Genomic DNA, 25,271 nt, shown 5'->3' with positions numbered 1-25,271 from the left:
GGTGAGGATGTGGAGAAACGGAACCCTCTTGCATTGTCGGTGGGAATGCAAACTGGTGCAGCTGCTCTGGAAAACAGTGTGGAGGTTCCTCAAAAAATTAAAAATAGAACTGCCCTATGACCCAGCAATAGCACTACTAGGAATTTATCCAAAGGATACCGGAGTGCTGATGCATAGGGGCTTGTGTACCCCAATGTTTATAGCAGCGCTTTCAACAATAGCCAAGTTATGGAAAGAGCCTAAATGTCTATCAGCTGATGAATGGATAAAGAAGATGTGGTTTATATATACAATGGAATACTACTTGTCAATGAGAAAGAATGAAATCTGGCCATTGGCAGCAACATGGATAGAAGTGGAGGGCATTATGCTAAGTGAAATAAGTCAGTCAGAGAAAGACAGATACATGTTTTCACTCATGTGTGGAACTTGAGAAACTTAACAGAAGACCATAGGGGAAGGGAAGGGGAAAAAATAGTTACAAACAGAGAGGGAGGCAAACCATAAGAGACTGTTAAATATAGAAAACAAACTGAGGGTTGATGAGGGAGAGGAGAAAATGGGTGATGGGCATTGAGGAGAGCACTGGTTGGGATGAGCACTGGGTGTTGTATGTAAGCGATGAACCCCGGGAATCTACCTCCCCAACCAGGAGCACACCATACACACCGTGTGTTAGCCAACTTGACAATAAATTATATTAAAAAATATATACATATCATTTTTAAAAGTAAGTGTATTTTTGGAATACAGATGACTGCCACTGTTTCTTACGTTGCTGCTCACGTCTTGCCTCTCTCCCCGGCCATTGGCCTTCCACCGTGCAGCCAGGCCGGCCACGTCACTGTCCTGTCTTATCTTCCCACGGCTCCCCATTCTTCACAGAGCCAAGTCTGGAATCCTTAACCAGCAGCCAGAGTCCCTGAGGATCTGGACCCTGTGGTATCTCGCACCGTTCTCGGCTTTACCTCAACGCTCCCAGCTGCACCAAACAGCTCATGGGTCCCAGGAGACAGCATTCTGTGGTTCTGCTTTTGCCCTTGTGGCTTTCTTTGTCACACACCTCTCAGTCTTCAGGACCTGTGGCTTAATTCTTCAGCTGAGGCAGCATCTCTTCTAGAGAGTTCTCCTGGACCTTTGGGCTATTGCATTTGGGTAGTTCCCTCAAGCAGAAGGTTGCTCACATGCACATTATGGGGGGGCTGTCTGTTGTTAGGTCTACTTTCCTCCTATTCAAGGCAGAGTGTGTCCCTCAGTCCTCGCCCAGCTGGCCACGACAGCCCAGCGAGGCCCCTGGCATGTGGTAGGGGACCGCGAATTGTGTCTTCTGTTGAACTGTTGACAGTTGCTCCCTGTGAGCTGGGCTCAGGAATTGAAGGACCAATTATGAATCCCAATGTCCCACCTAAAATTCTTTTGTTTCCTTCCTGTGAGCTGTGTTGTCAGAAACACCAGAAGTCTTGGTGTTTCTTGGGGCACCTGGGAGAATCAGTCGGTTGAGTACCTGACTTTGGCTCAGGTCATGATCTCACAGTTCGTGGGTTCAAGCCCCGCATTGGGCTTTGTGCTGATAGCACAGAGCCAACTTCGGATTCTCTGTCTCCCTCCCACTTTCTCTGCCCCTCCCCATCTTGCACTCTCTCTCTCTTAAAGATAAATAAATGAACATTAAAAAAAAAAAAGAAACCCTGGTGTTTCCTTTTAGCTCCTTCAACTGCCAAACTAGCACCTATTTTTGAAAACAAAATTTTATTGGAACACAGCTATGCCCACCCATTTATGTATTATCTAGTGGATATTCTCCTACTGCTGGTAGTGGTGACTGAGTCCTTTGGCCCCAGAGCCTAAAATATTTACTATTAGTCCCTTAAGAGAAAATGTTTGCTGACCCCTGCCTTAGAGTTTAAGATGATAACCACGTGCAAATGTATTTAGACACTTTTGAGCATCTATAATCTAAAAAATGCTTGCTAAAATTTTACCAAGTAGGTAGTTGGGTTCCAGAGGTACTCACTACAAAGGAAGCTTCCATTTTGAGTCAATTTTATTGCACATAAATTACTGTTGTTTTACTGTGTCATAGGAAAGCAAGTGGACCGCCCGAGTTCAAGCTCTTCATCAAGAACACAAGAAAGAGAAGGGTCGGGTAAGACTAAGAAGCCAGGGTCTGTCGGTGGGTCATTTTTTTAAAGAATATATGTTTTTTCTCTACAGCAAAGGTAGTGTTTGTCTACTTAACAAATTTTATGGAGAAATGCGTGACAGAAATGAAAATTACTTATAATTTCTACACCAACGATAACCACTGCTAACTACTTTGTTGTAACTTGTTTTGGTCTGTTTTCTGTGCCATAAATGTAGCATTTCTGTACGTTTTGAAACCCATACTTAGGGTCTTACAAATTTTGAATCATGTTTTATCACTGTGTACGCTTCTCGCTTAATAGATTGTAAACTTTCTTCTGGCTTTTTGGGGATTTGTTGTTTTTTTAACATTCTTGTGTGTGTGTGTTGTTTTAATTGTTTATTTGCTTTTGAGAGAGAAAGAGAGACAGAGAACGAGCAGAGGAGGGGCAGAGAGAGAGAGGGAGACACAGAGTCTGAAACAGGCTCCAGGCTCTGCACTGTCAGCACAGAGCCTGATGCGGGGCTCAAACCCATGAACCATAAAATCATGACCTGAGCCGAAGTCTCAACCAACTGAGCCACTCAGGCTCCCCAGTATTCTTGTGTTTTTAAAAATATTCTTCAAAATCATAATTTTTGTAATGGCTATAGAATGATCTTGTGGATGTATCATAAGTTATTATTAATCCTTTATTGCTGAACCCATCGTTTCTGATTTTTTCACATTGCACATCAGTAGTCTAAATAATCTTTAATTTTATTAAAGATAATTTAATGTGGGGCGCCTGGGTGGCTCAATCAGTTGAGTGTCCGACTTCGGCTCAGGTCATGATCTCACGGTCTGTGAGTTCAAGCCCCGCGTTGGGCTCTGTGCTGACAGCTCAGAGCCTGGAGCCCGTTTCGGATTCTGTGTCTCCCTCTCTCTCTGCCCCTCCCCTGTTCATGCTCTGTCTCTCTCTGTCTCAAAAATAAATAAACATTAAAAAAAAATTTTTTTTAAAAAAAGGTAATTTAATGTGAACAATTCTTCCATTTTAGTGAAAACAGTTTGATTATAATACTGCCTTTCAACTGAGTACATCCCAAATTTAAGCATTATTGCACTGGTGCAGAAAATCTAAAGTACTTTTATTTGAGACAGGAAAACTTGGATGTATCTTTTCACTTCATATGTACGTTGTAGCCCTATGTCTGCTATGTCTTTGTCAGCTCGGCTGCTATAACAAAATACGGTAGACTGGGTGGCTTACAAACAACAGATATTTATTTCTCATAGTTCTGGGGCTCTAGGGATTGAGCAGAGAGTTTGTTAAAGTGAGGTCGTGGCTGCGTGTAGGTGTAAAGCCCATGTTGATTTCTCCAGCCTAAACTACCCTCTGAGCTCCGGATGAGATAGCCAGCTTTGTACTTGGTATCTCCTCGGGCTTCCCAGGTGTCATATGTCTCAGATGAGGTGCTCGGGCTCGTCCCCAGATGTGGTTTTCTGTTGTTTGGTGGCATCCTGGTCTGAGCAGTCAGGAGCACGCCTTGAGCCCGTGTCTCCCTCAGCACCCAGCACAGGGGTATCAGCAGGGCCTGCTGCGTGTCTCATATCCGCATTCTTCTGTCCATTTTTATTGCTCCTGCCCTCCACCAAGCCCCCGCCATTTCGAAAAGGACCCTGTAACTGGTCTCCCAGTTCCAACCTTCCCTTTTCCCAGTTTGCTTTCCAAGGAGCGGACAAGACCATCTGGCTGCTGGCTACCACCTGCCACCTCATCCTGGATCCTCTCTCCGAACCTACACTTTCTGACCACAATCGCCTTCGGGACACTTGTAGAACATGCCAGCCTTTTTCTCTTCACACATGCTCTTTGCTGCCGGGACATCCTTCCATTTGCTCTTCACGTGGCTGTCCTTCCCCTCTGTATTAGTGTTCTGTGCCTCATAGCAAATTACCAGCAATTCGTCTTCTCCGAGTGTCCGTGAGCACAGGCCTGGTGGTGCCCTGTGCTCGGAGTCTCACAGCCGCATTCGGGACGTGGGCTTGGCTGCTTTCTCATCTGGGGCTCAGGGTCATTCCAGGCCCGTTCAGGTTATGGGCAATATGCAGCTCCTTAGGGTTAACAGTAGGATCAGGACCCTTAGTTCCACAGCTCACTACCCGGCTGTTGACTTCTTCAAGACCAGCAGGAGAGAGGCGCTCGCCTGACTAAGGCCCGTGCAGGATAATCTCCCTTTGCATTAACTCAGAGTCAGCAGATTAGGGACTCAAAAAAAAATTTTTTTTAATGTTTATTTTTGAGAGAGAGACAGAGAGAGCCTGAGCAGAGGAGGGGCAGAGAGAGAGGGAGACACAGAATCCAAAGGAAACTCCAGGCTCTGAGCTGTGAGCATAGAGCCCAACGTGGGGCTCAAACTAATGAGCCATGCGTGAGATCATGACCTGACCCAAAGTCGGACACTTAACCTGCTGAGCCACCCAGGCATCCCAGACTGGGGGCTTTAAATGTATCTGCTAAGTCTCTTCACGTTTGCTGTCTTGTGTTGGTTAGAAGCACATCTCAGACTCCAACCAGCCCATGTCTTCGAGTCTGCTCTTGCTGCTATAACAAAATACCATAGACTGGGTGGCTTTAAACAAGGGACGTTTATTTCTCACTGTTCTGGAGGCTGAGAAGTTGCACAGTCAGGGGGCCGGCTCAGTTCCTGGTAAGAGCCCTGTTGCAGATGCCTTCTCGCTGTGTCTTCACGGGGCAGGGAGAGAGCAAGAGAAAGCTCTCTGGTTTCTCTTAAGAGCACTAATCCCATCATGAAGACCCTACCCTAATTCATCCAAACCTAATCACCTCCCAAAGGCCCCACCTCCTAATACATCACGTGGGGGATTAGGGCTTTGACACAGGAATGGAGGGGCAGAGGGGTGCACAAACATTCAGTTCTTAACTCCACCAAGAGAAAGGTTTTACACAGGGCGTGTAGTCTGGGGGTACGAACTTGAGTACCATTTAGAATTCAGCCCCCCTCTGGCCTTGGCTTACAAGTCATCTGACACCATCTAAGTAGGTAGCCTCCTCCCTTACGGTTCCCATCATGTCACAAGTGTAACTCTGATCGCTGTTTCACATAGTTAGATTATTTATTCATTTGTTTACTGTCTCTGATCGGATCACTAGCCCTGCGAGGGAGGGACTCTGTCTATCTGGTTCTCTGTTGTATTCCCAACGTTGACTAACCTAAAGTGTGATTGGCATTCATTAAATATTTGCCGAATGAATGTGGAAGGTTGCTAGTCGGCCAACAAGGAGATCATTCAACCTTGTTATGGATGGAGGAATGCTGATTGGAGGGGTCAGAAGAGCAGGGTTGAAAGAGTCATCTGTTGGTATGAGCACAGGCCCCTGGTATGAACCCGGGCCCCCTTAAACTCAAGGCCATGCTGGTCTACCTTGTTGCCCTGCTCACCTGTCATGCTTCAGGCACTGAGCCAGCTTGAGAGAAGAGGCAGTGACAACTTAGAGCGGTTGCTTTTCTGGGAGAATGTTCTAGCTTCCCTTCAAGATGCTCTGAGGTAGTAGTAGTTCCTAACCAGGACGTACTTCAGCATGACCAGAAGCTCTTTCCCAAAATACTCTTGCCCAGCTCCACTCAGTGAGATTCTGATTTAGTCTAGGATGGTTTCTGTTTTGGATCCATGGTTTGAACAACTGCTCTTATGATTTGAGGTTCAACTCTTGTCCTTCAGGACGTCTTACAGCGTTGGTATCTAGGGACAGAATTCAGGCCTCCTTACAAATGCGGATGGTGTTTAGTCCTTGCTCCTTTAAAGCCTCCTGTGCTCCAGACCGTTGTAGGAGTTCCGGTGGCCCTCCGGCCAGAATAGAGTGCAGGTTGCAGATTTGTACTCTTGGCCACTGCGAGGCGTGATGGAAAGATGGACTGTTGGTGGTTTGGTGGAGGGAGGAGAGGCCTTCCCTGGTTCCGAGTCAGCTGAGCTGCCCCAAGTATTGGGAGTGTGGAGTATCTGTGTTGCCGCTAGGCTACGCTGCTCCATTGTCTGTTGGTTTTGCCTGTTCAGAAGCTGCTTTTCTCCTTCCTTAACTTCTCTTAAACCCTAACAGAGGGGAGAATTCAATCAGGTTTAGTAATCTCTGCCTGAGACCTAACTATTAATTATTCCACATGATTGCTGCCTACTGTTCCTACAATGCACATATTGTATTTCTCTGTTTAAGGGAAGTTGTGATTGCCAACTTTTTATTGCTTTACCTAGGCCTCTTGGCAGCTCTTTGTTTTTTTTTTTTTTAAATAACATTGGTAGGAGTTCAAAGGGAGTCACAGATAAACGATGGCATGCGCTTTTGACCCGACAGAAGACTGTAGAGCTTGGGAGGTTGTATGGTGGTCACGTAACAAAAGGAAAGGAGGACAGAGTACTGTGTTCTGGTAGAGAAAAGAGCATAGTACTTGGAAAGGTAGGAGGTCACAAGAAATGGGCTCAAGAGCTCCAACTTTCTGAAATAATCTGTGGCTGTCCCTTGCTTAGACTGTTCTCTCAGCAGACTCTTTTCTAGGCTTTTCTAGTCCATTCTCAATTCCGATATCAAAATGTTGCCAACCCTTAGCTTGTCCTGTGTCTCCATCTTCTGGGAGTCTGGACGGACTCTACATGTTGTTGATCAGAAACCCCTACCCAGACCCCTGGACATTTTCACTGGCTTTTCCTTCTATTTTCCAGCTCAACATTTCCCAGACTGCTTTGGGGCACTCTCCTCATGGTCTGTAGAAAATGTGGGGAAGGTTGTTGGCAGTGTTCTCCTGGGGGAGGTTCTTGGCATCCGCTAGGACACGAAAGGTTCTTCTTCATCCTTACTCAGGAAACCTTTTCCACTTGGTTCAACCCAGTGCTTGTCTCACCTCCTCTGGGCACAGAGCACTCCAGTGGGAAGACCCTGCAATGTATTGAGAGAGAGCATTAACTTGTTGTTGTTGTTGTTTTAAATGTAAATAGATTTTTTTAGAGCAGTTTTAAGTTCACAGCAACACTGAGCAGAAAGCACAGAACGTTCCCAAATACCCCTTCCCCCCTCTATACGCACAGCCTCCCCCGTTATCAACATCCCGCACCACGGTGGTACCTGTGTTGGAATTGCTGGGCCTACATTAACAAATCATTGTTACCCGAAGTCCATAGTTCACATTAGGGTTTACTCCTGGTATCGTACTTTCTATTTCTATAGATTTTGACAAGTGTCAAATGACATGTAGCCACTGTTATAGCATCATACAGAATGGTTTCACTGCCCTAAAAATTCTGTGCTCTATTCATCCCACCCTCAACCCCTGATTTAAAAAGCCAAGCAAGTTGGGAAATGCTGCTTTAGACGCTCTTTGTATTTCTCCTAGGCACACTCACCGGCCCCCTTTCTTTGGTCTACACAGCCCTCTCCATTTCCAGGGTGTAGGCTTGGAATGTCCTTAGCTCCATGGACCCATGTGTTTTTCCCCTCTGTTTAATGAGTAGTGAAATTGCTTTAATAATCTTTCCCTAAATTATTGAAAACAAATTCTTCCTGAAGGTTTTTATGTCCAGTATATGATTCTATTTCCTGAAATGAAATCTCTGAAGATGAATCTGTTTATGAATCTTTGGATCTTTCTGTTCTCTGTGTCCTTCCCACGCTCCTCCCTCCTTCCACCTTCCTTTTCTCAGCGAATATTTATTGGGAACCTGCCAAGGGCCCGAGATGGTACTTGATCATTGGACATATGAATAATTAAGATGGACTCTCCACCCCAGGCACATGTGGACGCCTGAGGGTTCAGGACCGCATTGGGTTGCAGCCACTCTGTGGGGCGGGGTGGGGGGGCCCTGACCCTTTATCAGTGCTCATTCCTGTGGTATTGCATGCGATGTGCTCAGGTGCACACAGCTGTTCACGCTATCAGTGTTGTGTGTCGTGGGTCACAAGCTCCCCAGGAACAGAGATGAAGCCCTCATACAGCCAAGGCCATGGTATACAGTACCCAGAGATGGATTCAGTGACTTGATGTGCACAGATAACCTAAGGCCAGCAAAGAGCCACAGGGTGTATACATACAAACCGCAGAATGGAAACATTTCACATACAGTTTGCAGACCGATGCCTTGATTTTTTTTTTCCAGCTCTTGTCACATATAGAGAAACTTCGAACCTCCATGATAGACGATCTAAATGCAAGTAATGTTTTCTACAAGAAAAGGATAGAAGATCTAGGGCAGAGACTCCAGGAACAGAATGAACTGATTATCACGCAGAGACAACAGGTATTTGGGGCTATATATTGGCACTGTTTTTCCTTAAGTAGCGCAATTTATCTAAGAACATTTTGTTTTATTTTAGAGCATTTGTAAGTTGGATAAGATAAAGGAGGTAGGATATTTTCTTCCATATGGTTGTTTGTAAAAGCACATCCAATAGTTTTTTCAAGGCATTTTCAAAAACCTGTAAAGAACAAGCAGATTTATTCAATTGGAATTTAGAATAAATTTGAAGAGAAGAATTTCTCTTCGTGATTACTTTGAGAAGAAGCCCAATCCAAATGCTGCTTCTATAAAACTTTTGCCTTCATGTCTTTAAAGTCCATTTGTCCTCTGTCTTTGGGGGATTTCATGACAAAAGTTAATTTGCTAAGTACAGTTATCTTGTCCATTATCTAGCGTGTCCCTATCCGGTTTCAAACATGAATCGTTAGAAAACTGTTTTTCTTTGCAGATTAAAGAGTTTACCAGTAGACCATTAAACACTGTCAGTGAACCCAAAGGTGAGTGGACCAGGATCCCAGTGTTGGAGGCAAGGCGGGGCCTCCCTAACCGTGCACCAGTCATCAGAAGAATGTGGGGTCCCGATGGTTGACAGGCACTAAGATGACATTCCTGTGGTGACTTTAATTTTAGCGATCTGTTACTGAGATCCAAAAAGTTGAAGAATTTTAAATACCTAGACTGTTGTTGAATGGCCTTATATACTTTTTATCAGAATACTGTTATGCACAAAATACATCCTTAGTAACCATACCTCTGGACTGATGTGCCATAAGGTGAATTTACAGTTAAAAGCAAAAGGTCTAGAGACAGATCGGGCTCAGCGCCCATCTCCGGCATTGTGCGGCTCTGTGAGTCTCTGCCTCAGTTTCCTCAGCTCTAAAGTTGAAGAGTTAGCTACATCATAGTCTTGTTATGAGGATTACATGGGAGAGCATATATAAAGTGCACCTGTTAAACACTGGCAACAACTATTGTTAATGACCCTAACCTCAGTTTCTCTAAAGTACTGGAGAGGCTTCCTGTGTCATTCTCAGCCATGGCAGTTGGAGATTAAAGATTTATTCTAGGCACAGTTGGGACACAGACAATCCCCGTCTCATTCAGGAGCGAGTCTAGAAGGGATGCTGGAGCCAGAAGTGCAGGGTTTCCTGATAAAGTGTAAAATTTACCTTTGTCTGGACCCCTTTCAAATAATCCAAGTTCCTGCTTGTCTCAGGTTGTTAAAGGGATACTGTCTGCTTGAGGAGCACAGGTTGGGGATTGGTAATGGGTGCATGAGCTACATTTCCTCCTTGAATCTGGGGGTCCTGGGGGTCCATTGACCTACATACTTGGTTCCCTCTTGTTTTGAGATAAAGCTTTGGGAAGGCCTATTGTCCCCTATAACTTCTCTTCAAACGGTGAGAGTCCAGGTAGTGAGCAATACCTATATAATTACTTAGCATAAATATTTGACTGACCATAATTTTAGGAAGAAGTTTTATAAGGACTTATGTTAAACACCTTTACTCCATTGGATGAGTGACTATATGTTGGTAAATTTTTTTTTTCCTGAGGGAAAAGATTAGTATAAGGGCTGGCAAAATATGACCCATAGCTTGTGATTTTTGTTATTAATTAATTAACTTTTTTATTTCAGGGAATCCTTTAACCTGGCAAACATTCGAATCTAAGCCAACTGCCCCAGCTGTATCTAGTAAGTTTCTATAATAGCCTCAGGGTTCAAAAGATACTTTAATAGTGCTAAACCAATACATGACTTATTATTTTTAGAGACTCTTCTTTGAAAACCAGTGTGTTTGGAGAGTATATAATAATCTATTTTGATTCCTGGCTTTGACCTAGTTCTAAAACCCAAGACAAGACTGTAAATATCTATGTAATTTTGTGGTGATTTTGGTTAGCCATACCTAACCTATTATTTGTCAGGTCTGTTCTCTGTGTCCTTCCCACGCTTGTACTTGTAGGTTTACAATGTGACTGTGTGGGGTGGCCGCCACATTTTGGCATCGCTGAGGGTCAGTGCTGCAGGCTTTGACCTGGTGTTCCGTCAGTCACTCACTTGAGGAGGGCTTGGCAAGTCTGTCTTCCGGAACCATCAGGGTTTGGCTATAATCCACAAAGACATAATCTAAAGAGCTTAGAAACGGAAAGATTGTTTTCCTAATAATAGTTAAACAGTTGAAATATTCTTATTATTCTTTTAGTCCATTCAGGAAAGTGTAAGGATGGAGGAAGTAAGGGTGATCCTGGACAAGAGAGGACGTGCGTGCAAACAGGGATCAGAATACCAGGGAAGGGGTCAGGCTGAGGCTAGGCGCTGAGTGACGGTACCATTCATATGGGCCCAGGACAGTAGTGATGAGCATGTTTGGGAATTTGGCACAATTGACTGGGAAATGCTAATGGTTTTCACCACTCAGTCTTCTTAAATGCTTCTGGAGGCCTCTCGATGTTACTTCTGCAAGCAGAAGAGGTTGAGAAGTGCTGAGGAGGGAAGGGCAGGTTAGTGCCAAGAGTGGGGTTGAGGGGATGGTAAAAGCTGGGCTTACATCTTATGGAAAAAATGCATTTTGTAGAAGGATGACAAGGTTAAAAGGCATTAAATTGTTATTGTTCATACTTTGTACTTGGCACAATATTGGAACAATCTTTTGTTCCAATAAAACTTTATTTACAAAGACAGATGGTGGACCAGTATGTTCCATGGGTTTTACTTTTGCAAACCTTGATCTAGATTATAAAAGTTGCAAATGGCTTTCAGGGTCTTGTTTCTAGGGTCTGTGTGTGTAATTTACACACAGCTAGGAGTTGAACACTTTCACCAGTGGCTGTTGTAAAGACAAAAATGTATGCCCATGGAGGAAGCTAAGGTTTGTGGCCAGTATTTTTCAGAGTAGGATTAGAATTAAAGATCTATCGTAATAAGCTAGTGGAAGAGAAAACTAACAGACAAATACATAGTCCAGAGAGGAACTCAGGTAAGAATTGTCAAATATTGGAAGGGAGGCTGTGGAATCTAATTTTCTGACGATATTTTAAAAGTAGAAAGCATTTAGTCTTACTTGAATCCGACTTCTCTCTAGGCTTTGACTGAGTTAATGCCTTCTCACAATGTGTTCCAGCCGAGTGATTGGATTTTTAAAATTGATTTATTATACATGAACGTTCATACCAGCATTATTCACAACAGCCAAAAAGTAGAAACACCCAAATGCCCATCATCTAATGAATAGATATATAAAATGTAGTCAGTCCATACAGTGGAATTGGCTGATGCTAACATGCTATGTGCAACATAGATGAACTTTGAAAATGTGGTGTTAAGTGAAAGAAGCCATTTACAAAGGACCACAATGTTTGAGTCCATTTTATATGAAATGCCCCGAAATGAGGCAAATCCACAGAGACGGAAAGGAGATCAGTGCTTGTCAGGGACCATGGGTAGGAAGAAATGGGGAGTCGTGGCTAATGGATGTTTGGGCGCGTGTGATGAAAATGTTCTAACATTAGGTAGTGGTTATGGTTGTACAACTCTGAGTTCACTAAACACCACTGAATTCTGTATTTTCAAAGGGCAAACCGCATTTCAATAAAGCTGTTACAGAGAATTGGTGTAGGTTAGCTGGTGACTGTCACCTGAAACATTTGTCCCTTAGGATCTGTATATATCTTGACTTATCGGAGGAGTGCTTGATTATCATCAAGTTGAGATGCTTATGCTTTTGTTACGGGAGCCTGTGAGCTTTCTCTCTTTGTGCTGTTTCAGTGACTGCCTCAGCCCCACAGACTTTGGATGCTAAATCAAGTCTAACAATGGCACACGGTAAGTTTCAGCCAAGTCTCAGCATTTTATGTGCAGTTTCTGCCCTGAGTCAGAGAACTTATTAACTAAAAGTGCTTCTGTGGGGGTAATTATGCAAAACAAAACAGAAGACGTTTTAGCAAATGCAAAACAGTTAATAAAACTACAGCCTTCATATGTAATATTATCGTAAACTGTGAATATACCTACTAAAGTCATAAAGTAAAACCTGTATATGTTGCTGGACTCACAAGCAGAGATTTTTAACTTTGAGTAGTACTTTGATTATGTGTGATTTCGGGTGGAAAGTAGTAGGTGTTGGGTAAGAAGGTGATTTTCTACTAGACCAGCCAACCAGCACGTGCCACAGGGCATGTGTGACTGTTTTTGTAACTTTCAGTGTGGCAACAAATCACCTTTTTTAAACAAACAGTTTCAGCGATTGGTTGGAAAAATCTAGAAAAGACATGTGACGGAAACCAAAGGGAAAAGTAGGAACCACTGGTGGAAATCACTGCCAGGAGTCCATTCTTGGACCAGGGGCACAAGGATGATAATTGTTAATCACACGATCCAATAGATAGCGTGAATTTTTGTAGCCATATTTTATTTTTATACTATTAAAGTGTTTACAGTCTTTGCAAGCATGTTTTTAGTGCATTGTTTTCCTGTGGTCACCTGTGTATTAACTGAATTAAAATGGGAGAGGAATCAACTTTTTTCTGTTATCTACAAATGCTTCTGGAATGTAAATGATTACTTCATTGCATTTTAGTTAGACTTAAATCCATGGTCAGTCATACCAGACTTTGTGTCTTCAGAAGTGTTGTGGTTCATACAATCGTGGCCTTTTGTAATTATCTCTTTGCTCACTGATGGACTCATGAAGTGTTTATTGCCCCTCACTTTTTTTTTCCGAAGGTCATTTCAGGAAGATCAATACCCTTGAGCATATGTGTTCACACTATGTGATGCATAAATTCCCTACTTAGTGGGTGTTATTATTGGCAAGTGTTTATAGAACACTCGGGTTTTCTCCCTCTGGGCCAGTGAAAGAGATAAAATGTATGTTGCATCTATGTAAATTTGCTTTAATATTGAATAGACAAGAAAATTTCCCCTGGCAATTGCTCTCTACTCGTATTCTTTGTCTTGGGTCTAAAATCTCTGTCTTGCCTTCTTTTTCAGGGTTGATTTTTATAATGCATTGCTGACTGCTTCTCTGTACTTTCACAGCGTGCTATAGTTTCTTCTTCTGTCTTTTGTTACTTTGTTATCATTAGCCTTTTGTGTGACAGTGTCTGAGGTCTACATTTTCTTTGTTAAAACAAAAAATATAAATATTTTTGGCACCCCTATAGTAAGTATGGTTAGTATTTTGGACCCCTATAGTAAGTATGTAAGTAAGTAAGTAAGCTGTCTGGAGTTAATTCAAGAGTCCTGACAAATCCATCAGTTTCAAAGCACTGTGTTCCTTATGGACTTTGCCCTGATTGGAGCTGGACTGCATGAACCAGCCATGCCCCCTTGTTGGCATCTGCTGGGATTAAAATGCTAGTTTTAAATGCCAGCCAGACCTGGCATGAGGCCTGCAGTCTTTGGATTGGGATCTGAGCTGATTTGTGAGCATCTCAATGGGCAGGAGCAAGGAGGAGGCTAGTACGGGGGCCCACTGACCTGCCCCCCACCCCCAGCCATGGCAGTGTCCCCAACGGTAGGGGTGGGGGAGGGGGCAGGGAGAGTAAGTCAGTATTGCATAACATTATTTAGCCCGATTACGTCTCAGTCTTTCCTTTTCCATCTCAGAGCTTGATGAAGTTCTTTACTGTGAGAAATGTTGTGATTACTCACTGTCTTAGGTTGGAGATCTGCAGGTGGGAGGTTATTGGGCAGTGCTCTTGGACAACCCCTGTGAGAGAAGACGTGGGTGGAAGGGGATGCCGAACCCAGATACAGCTGCAGTGGAGGCCTCGTCAGATCTCACCAGGGGCTTTAGAGCTGGGATGGGCAGTTCAGAATTTTCCTGGATCGAGCGATCAGTTACAAGATGTGGGCTGTCCCAGAGAGGAGGCAGGGGTGTAGGCCACTCCTTTCAGCCAAGACAAAGCAAAAAATAGAAGCAAAAGGTAACAGGAATGCACTAGATGTGAATTAATGGTGCAGATGAATTATTTGGCTGAGCATAGAGTATGCAGAAGAGATTTGAAGGAAGTAAGGTTGGTTGAGACTGTTCATGGCAAGTGCTGTGTGCCAGACTATAGCTGTTCAGGTCGTTCTTGTGACATTATGTAGCTTCTGAATGTTCTTGAGGCTGGGTGTGGCCAGACTTGGAGGGCTAAGCTTGCAGAAGCTTAGCCTGACCAGAGTGTATTCGAAGAATCAGAGCTGGAGAGACCAGCTGGGGCTCGAGTAGTGGTCTACAGGAGATTCTTCACCTAGGAATTGGGGTTGAGGTTTTGAAACAAGAGGGAGCAGACATACCAGCCATTCCCGGGAACTGGTGGAAAGGTACAGGTGCAGATGGTTCAGGCGAGGATGAGGGAAGGGTTAAGAACACAATGAGCTCACGGAGACCGTGCCATTTAGAGGACTCTGGGAGACAGATGCAGCCATTGCCAGTGGGAAGGCACATGGCTTCGTGGCCAAGAGCCTAGACTTTGAAGGGAAGCAGACAGTCTGGATTCATAGTTGACTCAGGAAGCTGTAGGTTTGGGTTTCCCTGCCTGACAAATGGGGAGAGTAGTAATGGCTACTTTGGTGGGCTGTGGTGAGGATCAGGTGAAGCAGGACCTTTGGAACAGGAGCCAGTGAGCAAGCCCTGGCCAAACGTTAGTTTCTGGGGTGCGGCCGACAAGTGCCAAAGGGCTGGATAGAGATCTAAGAGTCTGTCTTCTGGAGGTTATGGTAGGAGACTGACATAACAATTTTTCTGGAAGCCTGTGGAGCGTTCACAGGGGAGAGACTTCAGCTCTCACCCTGGATAGAGATCTCAAACCAGGGCAGGAACTGGGTCGTTTGGAGGCTGGACCTGTGGCTTATAAGGCATAAGAATGGCAGGCCCTTCTCTTCACACTTGGACATCAGTCTGCTAGTTTAGGGAGCTGGGGTCTGGTGGGCCTCACTTGCTTTATTGTAGGAGCCTGGCTTCCCTCCCCTAGAACCCTGTCCTCTGCCCCACAGCAGCAAAGGTCACAGTTTTGAAGATTTATCCTGACTCCAGAGAAATAAGTCCTAAGATAATCTCTGTAATACAATGATAATAAATATGCATATGATGGTTTGGGGAGATTTTAGGGAGATTTTCCTCATAACTTTATTTTTGTCATTTTCATAAAGTATAATAAAATATATACCATGTGACTTTAAAAATTGAAATTAGCTCTCCTCCTAAAAATCCCTACTTTCAGCAGTTCAAACTAGTAAATAGTCTATTTGTGTAACTTTACTTTTTAATTTTTTTAATATTTTACTGAGATAAAATTGATCTATAACATGTATCAGGTGTACAACATAATGATTTGGTAATTGTATATATTGTGAAATGATCACCACAGGGTCTAGTTAACATCCATCGCCACACATAATTACAGGATTTTTTCTTTATTTATATGACTTTAAAATCTTGCTGCTGAATGACAAATTCGAAAGCACGTTTCTAATGTTCAGCAGCCGTGGTCCATGGATGTAATTAAATGCTTCTTTGTGTGATCATGTTCATTTTCAAAATTAGACTACTATTTGCAAGACTGTGTTCCAGAAGTTCATTGGAAGGTAGTTTAAAATGCATTTCTCCCAGTCAACGTTAGATAGGTTGATTTGGTTGCTGAATAAGCTATAAGAGCCTATTTATATATACTTAAGTATAACATATATGTATTTATTTGTGTATCCCTGTATGTGTGTGCATATGTTTGTAGATGCCTAAAACAGAGTACCAGAAGTACCCTTCAGCAAATTAAATCTAGAACATCAGAGTAGGGGGTATTAAATCTGAGGGAATCTGTGCAAAGCACATAGATCTGTGCCCGACAAGCTGGTGGGCTCTCAGTAATTGTTGGCAGTTACTACCCTCAAGGTCACCCACTCTGGGGTCAGGTGGTGGAATGAAATGGCCTCGGCCCTGTGGGTGCAGGTGGAGAGCTCCCTGGGGAGGTCCCTGTGGCAGTCTCCAAGCTGAAGACGAGTGAAACACACACTTCCTAAGCTAGATCTCTGGTTGCATTTTATCCCGTGTCTGAAACCTGACTCTGCCTGACGCCCAAACCTGACCTTCCCCAGGAAGGAACTTTCCCTCTGTTGATGGGATGGCATTTAGCTTTATCTGTGCTGCCTGTGGGTTTCCTAGTGCACAGTCACCAGGAGGCCTCATCTCTGCACCCCCCCGCACCGCCCCTCCAGGCCCTGTTCTGGGTTGGGATTGGGAACAGCCTGCCTTCACGTGCAGTCTGTCCGCAGCCTTGCCCTGGTGGCTTTCCCGGAGTGGATGCAGGTGTTGAACCGTGGTTTGGGGACACAGAGGCGTATGAGGACAGGGTCTTAGTCCTCCTGCTGACCCTCAGCCACCCGTCCTCCACCATCCCAGTCCTCCCACTTAAAGGCCCCAGGGCTAGTGACAAGTGGGAATCCCAGAGCCTTGGGCATTTTCAAATATTTTTATTTTTGGAACTGAAATCCCTTCATTAATTTTCTCTTTAGCCACCCTATCAAAATACCTTATAAGGAAAGTATTTGGGGGGGGTGTGGATAAGTGAAGACGACCTTTTGCAGTTGTGTCCTTGTGCCTTAAAAGAATCACATCAGGCACGAGGTTGCTGAGTAAGAAACTGGGTGTAATTATTTGAAAATATAATTTCCTGAGAGGGGACTTGATGGAAAAGACGTGGAAAGAGAAGATATCACGAAAAAGTGACCAGCTTTAACTGACTGCCTCCATATATTTTCCCCCAGCGAATCCTGCTATTTGGGGCATGATTAAAATACTGCAGAACTATATAGGTCTCAAAGTTGTTTGCAAGGAAACTAATTTTACTTTGCTGTTGTCCTGTTTGTACTGTTCTTATTTTTCCTCATCGATAGAACAGGCATTCCCATCGCACATACTGGAACCAATAGAAGAGCTTTCAGAGGAAGAAAAAGGTAACCAAGGGCTCCATCAGGGGTCCTACCTGCCTAGAGTCTACTTAGATGCCAAAACGCAAGCCTTGAATCCGATCCAGTGGTTTTTGTCACACCGTATCAAAAGTAGGGAAGACATTTAGGTTTGGAGATTATGCTTTCAGTCTATCTGTAGTAATCTGTCATCTTACTCCTTTAACATGCTGTTATATTTTCTTTCCCCTGCGTTCCTGCGTTCTTAGCATCTGAATAAGACATTTTTGTGTCAGTCGCGTGCCCGATGATAACAAAAATATTCGTCGCACAGTAGGTATTTCTCACACCCTGGATCTGGGAAAGGAGTGGGTGAAGTACCCATTTCAAAATGATTTTAATAGCAAGAAAATCGTAATGTTTGAGCTCTCAATGTAGAATATTTAGGTGCAGAATAATATCTGTGTGGGCAAATTTGGGAGCTGTTCAAGGTTTGGGGAGATAATTAGAGCAATTGTTGCTTATTCATTTGGCAGTTCTCAAAATCACTTTCTGTCCATTAATTTTGAAGTTTATGAAAAATGTTCCACATTATTAAGAGTATTTTCTATGCCAGACTTGTACCTAACACCATTACATCTGAATCTGTTTATCATCATTTTCTCCTTAACAGTGATAATGCTTGACCATTTATCACCTCTTCAGGAGAAAGCAAATGGTTAATATGTATATAGATTCTGGCCTTGCCATTTGTATTAGAGAATTAAAATTGTTTTATTAAAAATTTTTTTAATCTTTATTTTTGAGAGACAGAGAGAGAGAGAGAGAGAGAGAGAAAGCACAAGTGGGGGAGGGGGAGAGAGAGAGGGAGACACAGAATCTGAAGCAGGCTCCAGGCTCTGAGCTGTCAGCACAGAGCCAATGCAGGGCTTGAACTCATGAAATATGAGATCATGACCTGAAGTTGGAGGCTTAACAGACTTGAGCCACCCAGCTGCCCCGAGAATTAAAATTATATATTCCAATTTGCAAATTCTTAATAGTTGTTATAACTTCTGCTGTGTTATCTAGACAACTTTTTCCAAATTGTTTAGAAATTGAAAAGTGACTAAACCAGGCACATCTATAAAATCTATGCAATGTGTATTTTCAATTTGCTTTCAAGTAACATGCTTTCTCCCTCCTCCATGTCATTTACTGATGTCTGGAACACAAAATATCTTATTCTGTGAAGAATCTATGTAATGCATCAGGAGGTTCATAGAAAGGGTCCAAAATTTTTAAACAGGAGCCCCAAATCATATGGTTCACACTCATTTAAAAAACGAGTCAGCTAGGTTCCAAGAGGAGTCCTGCTTTGTCCACCATCACTTGGGGCCCTGCTTCCTCCCGCTGCACCCTTCTGCCTCTGTTTCTTTTAAAATTCTCTACCCAGACCATGTAGGGGGTGAGTTTGGGCGGCAAACACCGTCATTGGTTGTGTTGCCACATGCAAGGGACCCGACTGGGAAAGAAAATAATCTTTGCCACCCTCGACTGCGTTCAGACACAGCTCTAGTGGGACATAGGAAAGGGCTGCAGACCACCAGAAAGCCCTGAGTCCCAAGCACACTGTTACGGAAGCCAGGGACCCAATGAATCCTTCCAGTGCTTCCATGGGGCCAGCAGATTAATTGCCATCAATAAATTCCTCAGCTGTGCTAACATTTTGAGATGATATCTGTGCAGCTAAATTTTGGCAGTGGTTTGTTTGCAAAGCGCTGTGGCTGTTACCAAGAAGTAAGGCATGCATGACTATTTCTGCGTCCGTACTTTTTTGACAGTCCCAGAGAGGCATATTTGATCTTGCTGTCCTATAGGATGTTAGGATGTGAGGGCCAAGAGGGCTCTCAGGGGCCGTTTTATTGTTCAGAACCTTGAAACACAGGGGGATCGGGAGCTTGCTCCAAGCTATTGGGCTTCATTAGTGACGGGGCTGGAACTAAAGTCCAGGTGTTCTGCTTTCTGTAGTTTAATGCAAGGAATGAAGTGAGAGAGGCAGGCTGGTCCAGGACTGGCAGGGTGCCCCTTGGAGCAGTCTCTTTACCTCTCTGTTTTTAGTGTCTTCAGGTGAAAAATGAGACAATTAATTACTAGATGATGAAGTCCCTTCCGACTCGGAAATTCTGTTTTGGTTTTTTTTACTGTTTGCTTTGCACTGCAATTATTTGCTCACCATGAATGCTGTGTCATTAGTCTGATATAACTGATCATTTGTGTGGGCTGTTATCCACTGGCCACCTACCTGGGTATGCTTTACATTAAAAAAAAATTTTTTTTAATGTTTATTTTTGTGAGAGAGAGGGAGAAGTAGGGGCAGAGAGAGAGGGAGACACAGAATCTAAAGCAGGATCCAGGCTCCCAGGTGTCAGCACAGAGCCCGACGCGTGGCTTCAACTCACAAACGGTGAGATCATGACCTGACCTAACGTCAGATGCTTAACCGACTGACCCAGGCACCCCATGCCTTAAATTTTTTAATGAGAGGAAATGCTGATCCTTAGAAAGTTTTGTCTAACTGATCTTGTGAGCGGTATGTGCTTTAATTAAAGTCTTCAGCTGTGATTGGCTTTCAAGTGATTAATTCCACCTTTACATAAAAACTTTATGTTTTTTCTCCTGTTCATTCTATATTCTTTCTTTTGCTTCTTATCGGCCAGCTCCAGCCTTCTGAGAGTCCTTCCTACCAAGAGGTTTCTAATTATTCATAAATGAATAATCCAAAGCAAGCATCAACATATAAAGTGAATTTGAGGACAGAGGGAAATGTTTAATCTGCAGTCATTTTGGGAAACTCGGTCATCAGAATGATGACATTCTCAACCCTTTGTCATCAGGGTTGAGAATGAACCCAGACCAATCAGCAAACAAATTCAGTTCACTTGACTCCAGTCCTGGAGCAGACAGAGCCTGGAGCCTCTCTGGCTGTGCTTGTCTTCAGTTCCTTTTATATCCTGGATACTGACCCCAAAATTACCTTTGTGTAAACAGGGCAAGAGGTGTGTCTGTTTCAGTGGTAGCGCCATGACTCCCAGGTCATCTCTTGGTACCTCTTCTCATTTTAGCCCTAGATATTTGTGCACTTGATGGCCAACTAGCAGCCAAAGCCAACAACACGGCCATGGCTGCAGCTGGATTTTGGTGCATTATCTCTGGATTTTGATGCGTTATCCATTCCTAGGACAGAAGTGCTTTTTTGTTTGTTTATTTTTGAAAGAGAGGGGGAGACAGAGAGAGAGAGAGAGAGAGAGAGACAATGTGAGCGGGGGAGGGGCAGAGAGAGAGGGAGACACAGTATATGAAACAGGCTCCAGGTTCTGAGCTGTCAGCACAGAGCCCAACGCTGGGCTCCAATTCACAGACCAGACTGTGAGATTATGATTTGAGCTGAAGTCAAACGCTTAACCGCTTAACCAACTGAGCCACCCAGGCGTCCCAGAAGTGCTTTTTTTTTTTTTTTTAAGGTGGCCCCAGAATACGGGAAAACATTGGTGGGAAAACAGCATGAATGCTGAGAATATAAAATTTGAGATTACTTCTGACTTGTATTAATAAATAATCTTACAAAATTTCATAATTTCAGTTTAGCAAGCCGCAGTACCAAAGTATAGCAAAGCATTATCATGCAGGACCTTTCCTTCTATTTAATGTACATATCATCATTTGACTGATTTTGCCCTCAGCAAAACCAGTTATTAATGAGCAGAAATATTCTTTACCTGCTGGAATCGCACTAAGGTTTAGAGAACATCTGAACCACAGAGCGTTTTGTTGAGGGTCTTCTGTCAATCTGAGTGCCGTGGGTCCCTACACTTCCCATGGACTGAGGTGGGGGAGGGAAGAATGGGTGTATCTGGAGCCCCTGGAGCCCCAGACCCACTAGATGCTGGCATCTGGTGCTACCCTTGTTGGGTGAAACACCCCTGTTTGGAGAATAGACTCCAAAATGATAGCACTGGTGACACGTTCTCTCAGATCTGGCTTGGGACATTCACTAAGGGTCTGAACAGCCCACTGTGAGGCCTTTTGCATCAAATTCTCAGCTGCTTTGACATCGGACTCAGTTCAGGGTCATGTAGACATGCCCCTTCTCCAAATGCTCTTGAAGTAGACATTTTTTAGTGGGAAGGAAAAGCTAGAATATGGCCTATTGTTTTTTCTTTGCTTTTAATTAGAAAGGCTCTTTTAAACAGAATATACTTCTCCCAAGACCTGTATTAACCTCTTTTTCATTTTGGTAAATATTTTGGGAGGGATTATAATTTTCATGTTTTGAAATTTTGTATAAACTTCTACCGAATTTATTAAATAAAAACTTAATTATTTAATGTAAACTGGGCTTCTTCATAAAATGATACATAAATTCTAACTGAATTTAAGACAGATGAATTCTTCAGAAAGTAGCAAAATAATTTTAGGATAAACCATTGAACTTCTAAAGAATTTATTTTTTCTACTGTGCTTCTATAGAGACATTTCTCTTGCATTATTTATCTAGTTATAATTCAGTTAAGTGGGAGGGGCAGAGAAAGAGGGAGAGGGAGAATCCCAAGCAGGCTCTGCACCTGTTAGTGCAGAGCTAGACATGGGGCTTGAACCCATGAACTGTGAGACCATGACCTGAGATAGAAACAAGAGCCAGCCACTTAACTGACTGAGACACACAGGCGCCCCTAAAGACACTGAAGTTTTTTTTAATGTTTATTTATTTTTGAAGAAGAGAGAGACAGAGTGTGGGGGGCAGGGTGGGGCAGAAAGAGAGGGAGACACAGAATCCGAAGCAGGCTCCAGGCTCCGAGCTGTCAGCACAGAGCCCGACGCGGGGCTCGAACTCACGGACCGCGAGATCGTGACCCGAGCCAAAGTCAGACGCCCAACCGACTGAGCCACCCAGGCGCCCCAAGACACTGAAGTTTTAAAGCAAACTTAACATAGTTTTGAAAGTTGTGATACTTCAGCATTATATATTGTGCTTGAATGACCAAACGACCCAAAAACTGTATTACAAAATGCTTGCTTGCTGTTTAAAAGTGGTGTTTTGCCATTTTCTGCTTAGGGATTTTATGTATTTTTCTTTTTTCTTCTCTTTTCTTTTTTCTTTTCTTTTTTAAATTTAAATCCAAGTTCGTTAAGATACAATGTAGTACTGCTTTCAGGAGTTGAATCTAGTGATTCATCACATACATATAACAGCCAGTGCTCATCACAAGGGCCCTCCTTACCGTCCATCATCCATTTAGCCCATCCTCCACACCCCCCCATCGCCTCCAGCAACCCTCAGTTTGTTCTCCGTATTTAAGAGTCTCATGGTTTGCCTCCCACTCTGTTTTTATCTTATTTTTCCTTCCCTTTCCCTATGTTCAGTCTGTTTTGTTTCTTAAATTCCACATGTGAGTGAAATCATATGATACTTGTTTTTCTCTGACTTCTTTTCGCTTAGCATAATACACTTCAGGAATATTTAATTTTTTTAACACATTTTGTAAACCTTATTTCAGGAAGGGAGAATGAACAGAAATTAAATAACCACAAGATACATTTAAGGAAAGCTTTGAAGGGTAACCCCTCCCTCAATAAGGAAATCAGAAACATGTTGGAGCAGAGTTTGCTAGAGAAACTGGAAACCTTGGGGATTAATGCGGTAAGCTCATTCATTTCAGGAACATTTGTTGGTTGTGCTTTATTTTGCTTTCTCAATGGGAAGGGATCAGAGAAGAGAAGAAGGCATATCTGTTCTGTCCTTGTGGATTCATTCTGTCCTGATGGCCCACCTTGCATTGTTGGTTAGTCAGACAGACAGAGACAGACACACACACACACACACACACACACACACACACACACACCTCTGTGCATTCGGTCCTGGCAATCAACAGCCTCTCACCGCTAACCAATCATGTAGAGTCATTCACACATCCCCTGTTCCACTGCGCTGGGAGTGCCTTTCGAGGTCAGAATAGCATGTTGTGGTATGTTAGGGCATCCTCTTACCTCACACGCAGCCATAAAGACAAAAGGTTGGCATAGTTTGTGCTAACAAATGTTCATGAAATGAAGAACATGCCAGGATAATTCGGTTAACGGTTCATCTCTTCAGGATATACGTGGTATTTCAAGTGATCACTTCAGTAGAGTGCTAAGAACTGTGGAATCAGCAAGACATGAGCGAGAAAGACAAATACCTAACATTCAGCAAATTCGAGAATTCCTTGAACGTGAGGTCAGCTGTAAAATCGAGGAGAGAAACTTACTGTCCTCAGGTAAGCCCGTAACTGACTGCCATTGCATTTCTGCACATAGGAGCGACATCCAGTTATCTTTCATAATTTTAAATGTCTCACAAACTCTAGAACTTGATTGGCAAGTCTAATACCAATGAACCATTTATATGTTGGGTCTCGGATTTTATTTTTATATTAAAAATTGCCTGTGGTGTGGACTCTAGACCCAAGAGACAAGTTTGTTGGTTTCAACTGCCAGTGTAGACAGTATTGTGGTATTTTCTTCTTCACTCACTGATCATCAAGGCAATGGAGACTCATGAATGATACTACTATTCCAGATAAGTATGGTGCTTCTCAAATGGATACCCTCTCAACTGGAGAAATACCCAAGGCAGTGCAACTTCCTCCCAAAAGCAGACAACTGATTAGGCAAAGACCTGTTTTCACTGATAGGACATCTGTTCCCAAGTGAGTATTTTTAACGCTAAAATTCTTGTATTAATGTTTGTCCTAGTCAGCTTGGGCTGCCATAACAAAATACCATAGACTGGGTGGCTTTAAAAGTTTTTTTTTTAATGTTTATTTATTTTTGAGAGAGAGAGAGACAGAGACAGAGCACAAGCCAGGGAGGAGCAGAGAGAGAGGGAGACATAGAATCCAAAGCAGGCTCCAGGCTCCAGGCTGTGAGCATGGAGCCCGATGCGGGGCTTGAACTCATGAACTGCGAAATCATGACCTGAGCCAAAGTCGGACGCTCAATCGACCGAGCCACCCAGGCACCCCTGATAGACTGGGTGGCTTTAAACAACAGCAATATGTTTTCTCACACTTCTGGAGATTGGAAGTCTGAAATCAGCGTGCAGTATGGTCGGGTTCTGGTGGCAGCTCGCTTCCAGGCTTGCAGACAGACGCCTTTTTTCCCTTTTTTCTCACTGTGTCCTCCCATGGCAGGCAGAGAGAGGACTGATCCCTCTTCCTCTTTTTAAAAAGGACACTAATCCATTTATGGGGGCCCCCACCCTCATGACCTCAGATAAACCTAATTACCTCCCAAAGACCCCTTCTTCTGAGAGCATCACATTGGGGGTTAGGGGTTCCACGCACGGAATTTAGGGGGACACACACTCACCCACAACAAGGTTTGACTCAGCCAAGAGTCACAGTACAGCTCCTCCCGGCCTGTCACAGGCACTGGCACACTCGTTGCTGCTGATCCTCATTAACATACATTCAAAGCCACAATCACCAATCCCATAGAAATTTACATTAAATTATGTTATTGGTCCATGCCGTTTAGAAATCGTTTTCTGTTGTTTTTTAGAATTAAGAAAAATATCACAGAAGATCATTTTCCCAAAAAGTCTTCAACTCTTACGTGAGTACTTGGGAGCGGGGAGCAGCCATTTAAAAAATTCTTTTCACTGAACGTTCCTTTTATCGTAAATTAGTGTGTGCACTGTGATTAACTAAAGCCCTAATGATTAAACATCGTAATTGATTTGTTACTCTTTTATGACATGTCTTTGTTTCTTTACCAGATTTTATGTAAGTCAGTAGCACTTATCACATCTTGACCTCCACTAAGAAGTGAGACCGCCCTGAGTCATTTCCGTTACTCCCCTCAGTGTCCAGTAGTTTTCAATAAGCACAAAGAATTAAATGGATGATGTCAACTTTTGCGGCTGGATTCTTGGTAGCACAG

The 25,271-nt window shown here is 43.4% G+C and overlaps 1 protein-coding gene across 5 annotated transcripts in view; it reads left to right on the top strand.

The window, feature by feature from the left end:
- DZIP1 (DAZ interacting zinc finger protein 1) overlaps positions 1-25,271 on the top strand; it is a 55,057-nt gene that overhangs the window by 22,154 nt on the left and 7,632 nt on the right. For 4 of the 5 annotated variants that reach the window (XM_027065106.2, XM_027065104.2, XM_027065103.2 and 1 more), the window contains 10 exons: positions 2,084-2,146; positions 8,273-8,413; positions 8,862-8,910; positions 10,053-10,109; positions 12,183-12,239; positions 17,295-17,354; positions 22,844-22,986; positions 23,443-23,605; positions 23,908-24,037; positions 24,891-24,944. In XM_027065106.2, coding sequence (XP_026920907.1) covers positions 2,084-2,146; positions 8,273-8,413; positions 8,862-8,910; positions 10,053-10,109; positions 12,183-12,239; positions 17,295-17,354; positions 22,844-22,986; positions 23,443-23,605; positions 23,908-24,037; positions 24,891-24,944 — 917 coding nt within the window. The remainder of the gene's footprint in view (positions 1-2,083; positions 2,147-8,272; positions 8,414-8,861; positions 8,911-10,052; positions 10,110-12,182; positions 12,240-17,294; positions 17,355-22,843; positions 22,987-23,442; positions 23,606-23,907; positions 24,038-24,890; positions 24,945-25,271) is intronic. The other variant, XM_027065105.2, reaches the window with a different exon arrangement.

Source organism: Acinonyx jubatus, chromosome A1, assembly GCF_027475565.1.
Source record: "Acinonyx jubatus isolate Ajub_Pintada_27869175 chromosome A1, VMU_Ajub_asm_v1.0, whole genome shotgun sequence".
NCBI classification, from domain to species: Eukaryota; Metazoa; Chordata; class Mammalia; order Carnivora; family Felidae; genus Acinonyx; species Acinonyx jubatus.
This window is presented reverse-complemented; position numbering and strand designations above follow the sequence as displayed.